The sequence below is a fragment of the Phycodurus eques genome, chromosome 10 (assembly GCF_024500275.1).
Source record: "Phycodurus eques isolate BA_2022a chromosome 10, UOR_Pequ_1.1, whole genome shotgun sequence".
NCBI classification, from domain to species: domain Eukaryota; kingdom Metazoa; phylum Chordata; class Actinopteri; order Syngnathiformes; family Syngnathidae; genus Phycodurus; species Phycodurus eques.
The window spans coordinates 23,154,616-23,167,251 of record NC_084534.1 but is presented as its reverse complement, the minus strand read 5'-3'; the positions used below and the strand labels follow the sequence as shown (position 1 = coordinate 23,167,251).

General features: G+C 39.3%; 1 protein-coding gene across 3 annotated transcripts in view; it reads left to right on the top strand.

Annotated features, from left to right (window-relative positions):
• tox2 (TOX high mobility group box family member 2) overlaps positions 1-12,636 on the top strand; it is a 102,018-nt gene that overhangs the window by 24,124 nt on the left and 65,258 nt on the right. For 2 of the 3 annotated variants that reach the window (XM_061687851.1, XM_061687849.1), the window contains exon 2: positions 4,965-5,057. In XM_061687851.1, coding sequence (XP_061543835.1) covers positions 4,965-5,057 — 93 coding nt within the window. The remainder of the gene's footprint in view (positions 1-4,964; positions 5,058-12,636) is intronic. The other variant, XM_061687850.1, reaches the window with a different exon arrangement.

The window sequence follows — 12,636 nt, the reverse complement described above, 5'->3', positions numbered from 1 at the left end:
GTCTCACATCCTGTTCATGGATGGTTAACGCAGAAGTCAGAGGTATGTATGTATGTATGTATAAGTATGTATGTCTGATTTTTGGGGGGGGTTTCACCTCTGCACAAACCTACTGTATAAGAGCATATGTAGACATACGAATGCTATGGAACGCATACACACAGATAGAGCAGTGAGGATTCAGCTGAGATCAGCGACCGCAGTCAAATCTCACAATTGGACTCTTTAATTCAAAGCGGCGTAACAATGCTCTGTGAAACCAAACCAAGCGGCTATCGTCAGCACATCGACTCTTCCTCCTCCTCGTCTTCTCTTCTTCCTGCTTGTTATCTTCACCTCGATCACGCAGTCTGCTTGCCCCACTGCTTCTCTACGTCTCTTTTTATATGCAATTTTAATTACCACTGCAATGTAGGGCAAGTGTTAACGTCAGCTTACATAGAAATTGTTATTAAAAAACAATCAATCAAAATGTGTGCTACACTGGCTTGTAATTAGGAAAATAAATGCAACCCTTTCCCAAAGGCACTACCCCACCCAAGTAGGGTCTTCTTCAGGCCCCCAATAATTTTTACCCCAGAACCAAATTTAGACAACAGTTACCACGGTCCAAAAACACAATGGTGTGTGTTCCTAGTTCCAGGGTAAAGTTTCTGAAGTTGAAATGTGTATCAAGCGTGGATTGAAAGTACATTAAAAACAAAAACATTTCTTAGTCGGAATTAATAGCTTTACTTATAAATATGCATATGAAAGTGCCTCAAATAATCACACATGAAGAGTTGTTGCAATTTGTGATTAGGGTTTATTTGTTATTTGTTGGTGTGTTACTGCTCAGATGCTAAGCTAATGCTTTCAGAATGTCATTTCGCCCCATCATCACTTTCCATCGTGCTAAAGAGACAAAAGACGCAATGCAGATGGTGTGCGATGTGTTCAAGGAAACAAGATAACATTACAGTCACACAATTTCCTATTCAAGTCATTTTCTCCAAGATTCATTCCATCCAGATGCTGCAGGTAGTTAAAAAGAAGAAACATCTAAATCTCCTAGCAACCATCTGTTGTATATCTGCACGCCGCCAGCCAGCGGCCGAGGTTTGGTTTGGCCCAGCTGGGCGGTTGTTGCGTTGTTGTAACATCATGCTGGTTCGTTGTCGGAAAACCGCCTTATGAAAAACAGACGAGTGGTTTTCAATGCCACAGATGAGTGAAAATGAAAAGTCCATCTTCTTTTCTTTAGACCGTGTGGGAGAGACTCGGGCAATAAGTAGAATGTCATTCACTTGAGCGCCAACCTTCGCCAAGTCCTAAACGTGTCCATTTGTTGGAAAAATCGTGCCGTTCCGGTCCTGTCCTGCAGGTGGCGGTGAAGCACATTATAAAGCGGGATTTCACCTGCCACACACAGCAAGCTTTTTTTTAAAAACATTTTTCTCAGGATCGGATGGGTCACTAACCCACTTTGCTCCATGCAAACTAACTGACGGATTATGATATTCCGCTCCAGTCCTGTAGATGGCGATAGTGCCAACTGCCACACACAGCAAATTTATTTCACAGCAGCGTTATCTACTTGATCTGGTGGGTCACTGCCCCAATGCAATCGGACTATCCAGCTATCCATTTTCAGTCTTTTTCGCCTGGCAGATGAGATGGACGGATTTCTCATTAATATTCGATATGTCAATAAGCTTTGCACTGACTGCATGGCTGTTCTTCTTAATTTGAATATGGCGTATGAGTAGTGTACTCACTGAATGTGCATTCGCTTCTACAACCGACAGCTGTAAACAAGTAGTACTTACCAGATACCCAAATTTCCTCGCTTGCCATTCTCCAGGCCGGCTGTATTTTCGTACGGCCCCGGTATTCTGGGTGCCCACACATCGCAATGATCGTTTTAGCCTCCATTGTTTCATAGCGCCATCTGCAGGATCTGATGGGTCACTGCATCACTTGAGCCAATGCAAGCGGACATCTGCATTCAGCCATGTCTCGGTTAGTCCACTTGAAATAAAGTTGGCAATTAGGAGGAAGAAGGACATTTTTTCACGTTGACGTCCTGTTAATATTGCAACACAATTGTGTCCATAGCCACCGTCCTATATGCCTTCATTAGATGTATGATGGGAACCTTTGGCTCTCAATGTATTCTATAGCAACTGCACAACATTCTCTATTTGTCATGCATTTTCTCACATGACATCATAACATCTGGTTACATTTACAGTAAGTCCTGACACCACTCGACATAGTAAGTGTATTAGTAGACTGCATACAGTAAGTGCTTGTTGTATATACTGTACATACTTTAAGTTTAGATGGAACTGTGTTTCACACTAGCCTTACGATAGTAAGTACTTGATATCTAATAGAGACCTGGTACAATCTGCAAAATTAAAACTCACAGTATTTTCCAGGACAAATATGCTTGTTGTATTTGTCTCTAATACGTTTTCATTTGTTAAATGATTATTTTACCATATGTACATGCAGAAAAAAGCGCGTTAAAGTACATATAAAAATATTTCAGTTAAAATACATTTAAACGATTATAGGCATTCATATAAAACACCCAAAATAACAATTTAATAAAGCAAAAAAGTAAATATCTAAACAATAGATACATCTTACTTATCTATAAAATAAAATTATTAATCATCAATAGAATAATCATATAAAACGTTTACGCATTGCAAGCAAATTTCTTCATATTTAATTAACGACTGATGTTACATTTTGCAACCAAACCGTGTAAATGTGACTCATTTTCTTAAACCTTAGCAGTGTTTTCTCCTCCTGCGCTAATGTCATTGGTCATGCATTGCTGAGTGCATACTGTACATACAGAGCGGCTTCCATAATGTATACACACAGCATGTACACAATAGCTGAGTGATGGGATTTCCCCCCGTCTGGGGCAGCACATTCCTCTCATCAGTGCGGTGTGATGTGTGCGAGTTTTTTTAATTTTTCTTTTAGCTAAGCTGGGAAGAATGTTGCCTAAAGAAAACACATGTGTTGCATTAAGTGTGCCACATCTGCACCGCGCGTACTATAACGTGAAACGGCTAACATTACAGGTAACTATATCCCCGCAGCTGTGCCTCACGGCTTTACAGTGCGACGCAAAGCCCTTGTTGGAATAGTAAAAGTGTTGCACTGCTTACTAAATGCTTTCGCGATATTATTTTTGTCTGCAGCATTACAGTGAGAAGAAATCATTTCACGTCATGTGTTATACCCAGAATTGTGTAAGAAACTGTTACAAAAATATTTCTTTGCACTTATTCTATTCTATTATTGATAATATCATATGGTGTAAATTCTGGCTGCACCCGCGACCCTAATGAGGACAAGTGATATAGAAAATGGATGGCTGAATGGATGCCAGTGGTTTCAAAGCTTGTTTGGTATCGGGAGAAACAAAGCAAATCAAAGAAGGAGAAAAAAAAAAAACATGTTTTGAATAATGTAAAATAAAATCAGAAATTTGATTTGAATTTGAAAATTCAAGATTAAGGCAACATTGCCCAAGCAGATCCTTTTTCGGCAGCGAAGGGGTGAGTGTTGACAGTTAGCCTGCACGCTAGCCATCAGTAACGTGGAACGCCAAACTGCATGGAAATCATAACCTTCCATTGTAGTAACTCCACTTTAATATATAGTATGTGATGGCTCAGCTCCATTAGCTCAGCATTCTGTTAATATGCACATTATTCCATCAATTTTAATAGGTTATATAGCATGCTGTTGCTTTTATCCCCTGGACCATTATCTCTCATGCATGGTATGGGAAATAAGCTTTGGCATACATTGCTTGTGGGTTTTGCTCCACGGTAATTGCATGGTAATCACTGTCCATTCACAGCAGGCCCATAAACACAATCTGTTTATAGCACATATAATATACACAACAAGTGAGGCTGCTTATGCTCGTGTGTGGACTGTATTCTCACTGAAAAGCAATCTGAATGCAGGTATATATATATATATATATATATATATGTGTGTGTGTGCGTCACCATTTATTTATTTTTTTGTTAAACCTACTGTATGTTTTTGTTGTGTAAGTATAAGTGGAAGTGTTCACGATCCACATAACAATAGGTTTATGATTGCATTAATCAAGAACAAGCAAGCTGCTTCTGTGCGAGTGCAGGCTGCAGCTCATTTTAAATGAATGTATAAAATTGCGTTTAAAGTCACCATTAGGCCTGCCACGATAAAAACAATTTTAAGGCGATATATTTTCCCAAAAACTATCACAATAAACGATAATGTTGTTTTTAATGCCTCTGAAATCATGAAAAATAAGGCCCGCCCTTATTATTTTTCATTATTATTTTTTTTTTGTGCTTTTAAATCAGTATTGTTGTTAGTATAATTAATGTTGTATTTATTATAAAATCCTTTCTTGTTTCTCTATTAAATAGTGTTTCTTTACTCTGTGATATGGATCGCCTTGGGTCTGAAATAAAGGATAAAGCACTGCAAGACTAGCCTTGTTTATATGGAGCCTATTCCGACTATAATCAGTTTAGAAGCCCAAACCGAATGAAAATGCCCCATTAAAACACCTCAAGTGAAATAAACAAGCCGAATACCAATGGAATTTTATTCGGTTTCACGGGGATGCTTCGTTTCGACGTAAATTCGTGGCGATGTCATCGTTTATTTGAACCCAGTTATAGCGTGCTCTTCAACTCCAGAAAGAGCACTCAAAAATGCAACAGGCAATACAGAGTTCCCGAAAAAAAAATGAAGTGCAGTATTACCTGCACTTCATTTTTATCCAAGGTATTATGAGCCAAATAATATTGATGTAGCCTTCCAGTTTCTACTTTAAAAGGTAGCATCCTAACATTGCAAGAGATGCTAGCAACTGTTGTCAAATCTCCATTCTTAGCTGATGAAAGCAATGATACGTAAAATTTTTACCTGTTGTTTTTGTTTCTCAGAGCAGATACGCCAGTGCAGATCGAGGCGTGAGGCTCTACAGTTCTCTGCCCATGCGCCCCAACCCCGACGGCAAGAGACTGTCATCTTCTGGGGTAAGTCTTGCTGTGTGTTCTGCTGGAAATGCTGCATTTTTTTTGCAATAATAATACCAGGTTACACAGAGTGTGTAGTCTATTTGTGTAAATGTGGACTTGAGACCTCAACACGGGCCAAAAATGGTGTCTGATTCTTCAATTTTATTCTTAAATTAGGACATTTTCTTTGCCCTCATAGATTCAAGTTCATTCCAGAAGTCAAACAATTTCAATGAAAATTGTGGAGAACATTTTCAAAAATTCCAAGATTTTGAGAAAAATATGTTCCAAGAGTTTAACCATTTAAATCAAAATCTTTACGGAAAATATCCATCCATCCTTCCATTTTCTGAGCCGCTTCTCCTCACTAGGGTCGCGGGCGTGCTGGAGCCTATCCCGGCTGTCATCGGGCAGAAGGCGGGGTACACCCTGAACTGGTTGCCAGCCAATCGCAGGGCACATACAAACAAACAACCATTCGCACTCACATTCACACCTACGGGCAATTTAGAGTCTCCAATGAATGCATGTTTTTGGGATGTGGGAGGAAACCGGAGTGCCCGGAGAAAACCCACACAGGCACGGGGAGAACATGCAAACTCCACACAGGCGGGGCCGGGGATTGAACCCGGGTACTCAGAACTGTGAGGCTGACGCTCTAACCAGTCGTCCACCGTGCCGCCTACGGTAAATATGACTACAAAAATAAAATTATTCTAACCAAAATATAGGAAAAATATGCATTAAAGTAAAACATTTTCAATCAAAATTTTGGAGTAAATAGCCCTCAAATTTGTGCCCTGCAACTGACTGTCGACCAGTTCAGGGTGTAGCCCGCCTTTCGCCCAAAGTCGGCCGGGATAGGCTCCAGCGCCCCGCGACCCTAACAGGATAAGTGGTGTTGAAAATGGATGGATAGACCTCAAATTCAAACAATTTCAACGTTCATTTTTGGCAAAATATCTACCAACGTCAATCAACCATGTATTTGAGACATAAAATCCTACTGAAGCCAAATTTAAAGCATTAACCTTCACCCTTGTGAACTTCCTCCATACTCGGGTCTCCGACGAGCCTCCCATTGGCCGCCACGAGGCTCCCGATAAAGCAGCCAGCTTGACTTCCTTTTTGGTTTGGTTGGGTAATGTAGTCTATTATTTTCTATACCAGCTGTTTTGGGGCCATCAAAGCGTATTGAGGTTTTCCCAAAACCGATTGTACTGCAACTCATTGAAGTTTTTAGCCATGCTGCACTTGCAAATACTTTGACTTTGACAAAGTGCTGCAACACTATTTTCCGCTCTAAACACCACCACTCTCTTTAGGACATCTTTTAGTATTGCATGCAAATCATAATTACAATCTAGCTTGCCTTGCTTTTATGTGACAAAGGAGAGACAATGGGAGGAACAATAGAGCAAAAAGAGACAATTTAATTTCATCTCGCGTTGCACTCGTTGCAAACGCTTTTTGAATTATCTGCCGGCTGCTTCGGGGAACGTGGGGTTGCTGTGAGTGCATGAATGTAGATTGTTAGTGCCCACCTTTCTTTTTTTTTTTTTTTTTTTAATTACAACAGAAATCGTATTGATGTTTCATGCCCTACATTATTTATGAAGCGAGAAAGAGAGAGTGCTAACAAAGCATTTCTAAGAAAGCCACCTGCTCCATATCTAAAGCGAACGCTGTTAATGTCGTTCAGACCGAGAGATGCTCACAAATCACGGCGATGAGTTCCGTGTCGAAGACATGTGTGATGTCGTAAAGATATATATACCCGTTCGCACCTGATTCTCAAATCCTCAAAGTCTGCATGTAAATCTTAAGTGCACAAATTGATCATGAAGCATGTTCAAATCCTAAAAACGGACAGATGCAAATTTGGAGTTGCCAGAAGAAGATGGAATAGGTGCTCTTGTTTTAAAGCCTCCCTGATGTTTCTGGCCACAATTCATACAATTACTTTATAATGCAAATTTTACAGTGTCAATGTTGAATAATTTCAACAAAAAGTTTCATGGGAAAAAAAAAAGGAAAATTCGAACAATTTCAACAAAAATATTCTGGGAAAGAAAATCGAAATTAACAAAGTTTTCCCAAAGGTCAAACAATTTCAATATGCCTCAAAGTCAAATAATTGTATCCAAAATTTTCATGACAAATAGGCCCCAAAGTGAGAAAAAAAAATCAGCGAGAGCCAGTGTCAAGGTGCACGAGGTGCACTAGGTTCCTGAACCCTCCGCCCCCTCTCTGTCCTCCCCCAGTCTTCCCTCTTCCTTCCCCTTTTATGTTCTCCTGATCTCAATCTCTGTCCACAGCCACCAGCGCTAACACCAGTCACCACCAGTTCAGTTAAAAGTGGGCTTGGCGCTTCCGCCGCAGCCGCCTACTCCGTTTCGAAAACCTCCATCCCCAACACGTCTTCATTTCCTGTCAAGGTGCGCGAGACCGACCCTCCCCCACAGAGTGCAGACGACTTCGATGCTTCCTCATGAGACAATAAGAGCATAATTTAGAGAATAAAATGTGTGTTAAGTACAGCAAAACCTTCAAAATCCAACAGGATCCTTGCCGGGATGCTGGTCGACCTCCAATTTGATTTTAAGCATTTTTTACCATTGGAAATAGTGGAAATTGAATTTTAACTGTCACATAATTGTAATGCGATTCACTCCAGTTACGATACAAATCACTTCAGTTACAACGCAGATTCACTCCAATTACGATACGATACGTTGCAATTCACTTCAGTTACGATACAAATCATATCAACTTCAATGGTATTCACTCCAGTTCCAATAAATACGATGCAATTTAAGTTACCATACGGTTCACTTCAGCTATGATATCCCTTTAAGTGCAATTCTACTCACACCAATTACGGGACAATACGTTTGACTTCAGTTGCAATATGATACAGTTGACTCCAGCTTTGATATGAATCAGTTTAATTAACAGTGCAATTCACTTCTATTACGATACGATGTAATTCACTTTTGTTACAATAAGATACGGTTCACTCCAGCTACAATATGAATCACTTCAAGTTACAATGTGATTCACTTCAATTACATCATGAATCACTCCGTTTACAGTACAGTCCACTTCATTTATGATACAATTCACTCCAATTACAAAAGAGATACATTTGGAAGATTAAAAAGACGGCTTGGGTGGCCAGTGAGACGGGGGCGTCCAACAAGGTATAATCTCCAGTAAAGTAATGTTTTGCAAATTTTCCCGTGGAAATGTAGTGTTCACACTGCAGGTTACAAAAACAGAACCTTTAAGTGTCCCGCTCCACTTACTGAATGTAAACATGTACTTAATTGCATTACTTAAAATTGATGAAAACCAAAGCTTGGCAAGTGGTAGTTTGTTTTTGTAGTTTTATGATGTGAAATACAACTTCTTCTTGCAAGGGTTTATATACTGTGGGTTTTATATGTGGTTGTTGTTGTTGTTTGGGCTTTACACACATTTGATATGTGGGGGTGAAAGTTCACAATGTGCTGCAGCGATAACATGACGGGATCATCTAAGGATTGCTTTTCTCGCATTGGATCCTACATATGCCACTTTCTCGCTCTTTCATTCCAAGATGATTTGCAGTCTTGCATAGTCAATTATGTCGAGAGAGAGAGAGAGAGAGAGACAGTTGGGGCACCATATTCCATATTTTGGTGGGATATTAATATTGCATGAGAGCTGTTCTGTAGCGAATATCTAAGAGAGAGAGCCTATTAAGGAGGCAGGAAAAATGTGACGAGCACACACACACACACACACACTGTAAGTACATTCCTACATAGCACTCTAATCGGGTTGTTTTAATTACTGTATCCCAGATTATAATAGGACGTGCCTCGATTTTCCCATTTCTCGCCCATGATGTGATGTACTGCTTTAACTGTGCTAAGAATGGAGTATTTCAGGCAGCCAACTGTATAAACAAACAAAGAAAAAAGAAAACAATACTCGCCTAAAAAGAAAAGTCCCAGATATAATTGTGTTACATCACAGCGGGAAAGATGGGACGGCGGGATATTTATTTTCTCTGCGTGATGCATACGCTTTCACAGCGACAGGCTTGAATTTGGGGTGCTAAGTGGCACTGACGCTGGATGGTCAGTGATTGACGGCTCATTTCAGGCCGACTAAGATTTCAAGAAGCATGGAATTGTAATTCAATGCCTTTCCCGGAGTACTAATGCAAAAAACTGCAAAATGCAACGTCTGGATTGTCGGTGTACTCTAACAACATCACCAAGACAGCTACATTCTATGTTCCACTCATAAAATATTAACTTATTATGTTTTATGCACTACAAGTCATATTTTATATATTTGGTCCTGTAATTTGTTTGTGTTTTGTCAGTCAAAGATTGAGTGCGTCATAATTAGGAGAAAATGTACATAATGACAACATATTTTGACCTAACTACCTCATCGGTGTGCAATCTGTCAATTTAAACAACCAAGATTAATGGGTATGCTTCAAATCAAACAACTATAAAAATATAAAATAAAAAATATAATCATAAGTCAAAGAATTCAAATAAAATCTTTAGGGAAAATGTACATGAAAATCTTGCATGCATGAAACTGAAACCACCTTTGGTAAAAAATATGACCCAAAAATCAAGCATGTTATCCTCTCTACTAAGAGAATAACAAACATGAATTACAAAGAGTAGGAGGTAACACTGATTTTAATCTTATTGGTCAGATAAATTTACCAAAAAAATTTAAAATCTTTAACAAAAATGTCAATGTACTTGCTTTTTATGCATTTAATTTTTATTTCATTTTACAAATTATTTTGATCTTTAAAACAAGTATTTGTATTAATTAATGGTAAAAAGAAAAAGTATTTACTCTACAAAATAAATTATTAGGAAGAATGTTTTGGAGATAACACGCTTTTTTTTGGACAGTAGTGTTAATGCAGGATTCAAAAAAGTGGAAAAATAAAAATAGTTGGAGAAATCACCATTTGAATCTTTTTTTGAAAAAATGTTGAAAATTTTCTTTTTATCAGATGACATTGAGAAAAAGTTATATACAGTTTTTTTTAATTTTAATGTTATTTTATTGTTTTTTTTTTTAACAAAAGAAAATCTTTAAAAATACAGTATATGTTTGCATTTTTTATTGGACAAAAAACAAACTAGTTTTTTTTTATACATACATAGAAATTGCTTGGAAAAGGGAAATATGTATAAAAATGCAATATATTTTGTCGACGCATTCATTTGACAGCATGTATGTATGTGTTCCACCCACCGGACTAAAAACAATACAATAAGCAAATGGTATATTTCCCACCCTAAACACACCAAAGACCTGTTCCTTCACGCTTTATTCCCCTCGCACAGCCACGATGTAACCAGCTGGAAAAAAAAAAAAGAAATACCCGAGAGCCATGCCCTGAAGTCGACACAGTCAGTTAGCTCTGGCACTCGGGTGGGCACGCTGGGCCCCCGACACTGAACAAGTGCCTTGTGACCTCACAGCACCAGCTGGGCCTTGAAGACATATTTAAACGACCAATTCTCTGCGGTGGTATCATCGGCCATGCTGCAAATAGTCTGTATTAAGGCCCTGGGAAAAAAAAAACCTGCATGGGTGAATCCAATGAACATAAAGGATGGAGGGAGGAGGAGAGACGAATACAGTACACACACACACACACACATACACACTTTCCCTGCCGTATCAATGTAGTTGGCGCTCTCTGAAATTCAAATGGCAGGAGCGAGGGAGGAAGGGAGGGGGGTTGGAGAAAAAGAGCCAAAGATGATGAAAAAGGAGAAAGAAACCTCTGGCTTAGAAGGGGAGGGGCCTTCCCCAGTAAAAGAAAAGCTGCCATCTATGTATTAGTGCTTTGTAAATTTTACATGAGCTCTGCATTCGCTCACTTGTTTGGCATTACTTCCAATGGATGGCTATATTATTTTAGAAACCATGCCTTGTTTATGGAGAGGGATGACCTACTTCCTCTCTCTCTCTCTCTCTCTCTCTCTCTCTCTCTCTCTCTCTCTCTCTCTCGCTTGCTCTCTCTCTGTGAGTAGCACTTTCTCTCTGCGCCGCTCGTCCCCGCTGAACAATTACCAGGCAGCGAGACTCAAATGGAGATGTTTGTAGAAAACAACATGTGTATAATTACGCTTTAATGAGCTCTTGTCAGGGCCGACGTGCGCAATTAGATTGGTAATAGAATATTCCGGCTGGATGCGGGCGCGGCAGTGATTGAGAGAGCGTCGAATGTATCCTGAGCATCAGAATGTATTCTCTTGACAGAAATAGTTTAGACTGGATGCAACGTTTAGAGTTAAGGAACGCTGCGTTGGTGCGGACACTACACAGAAATGGTTGTATTAAATACCATTCTGCGCAGAGCTATAACAACTTTTGTATGGTTTCAGCCATCTTAGTAAAAATGTTTATTTTAGGGGTCTTGAACACAAACCTCACAAAATTCCTCAGTTGCGTCTCATGGAAAGTTAGAAAAAGTTAGCCTCTGACATCAGTTTCATCAGTCAACACGAAATTGAGTGGACATCATAACAGGATGCATGAAAAAGTCTCGAGGACCATTGAATGAAATTAAACAGGAAGTTGGCCATTTTGGGTGAATTCCACGGCTCTTACTTGACAAACTCCTACTAGTGAATTCAAGTCAACTCAACTCAACTAGATTTCTGTAGCACTTAATAATATATTATTTTCTAAATAAAATATAGAAGAGCTTCCTTTACATTGGCATTGACAGTTTTGTTGTGTGAAGCTGTTAGTAGATGAGAGAGAGGCGCCAGATAGTCTCCGACGACCAGTTTGAGGGCACGGGGATCATAGATGTCGATGGCCAGGATGCTGAAATTGTAATCTTGCGATCACAGCGTGCGTGACAACACTCACCTTTGCTATACGGTTCAGTTTGAAAGTGAACAAGAAACTGTAGTTTTCTAACAGACGATAATTCATCCATTGGCAAGTAACACACACAACAATTGGTTCAATTCTCCTGTCCCATTTAGTCGTCTCTCTTGTTTCACTTTACTACATTTTAGTGGTAACTCTCGCAGTTGTACCATCGTAGAAAAAGTGACAAAAGTCTAGTCGCGCTGATATTCTCCGCTTAATAAAAACGGGGCTGTTGTAAACAACAAGCGGCGATACTCTCCGCCACAGATTGTCACTGCCAAAAACACTTTTCAATATTCTTCCTAACGTTGTGGTTACGTTGAATATAGATGATCAATATGCTAGTAGACAATCCCGGTTAGTGATCGAATATGCATGTGGTATTGTATTAATGTTCGATGGAAGACAATGTCTAATATTGTGATCAGTGTGTATTTAAGTTGTTGTTGTTGTTTTTTTATTTAGATCTGTGTTTGTCATGATTAGTGTGAAAAAGACAGACAGACATGGGAAGTCTACAGGCTATCTGTAATAGATCCACATAAAACCTCACAGTGTAAATGTAGCGCTCATTAACGTTATTGGTAGTTTTTAGTTCCCTGATCCGGACATGCTTGCAACCGTATTACAAATACACAAAGGTTTGTGCAAATAAAACTGTGACCTGAAT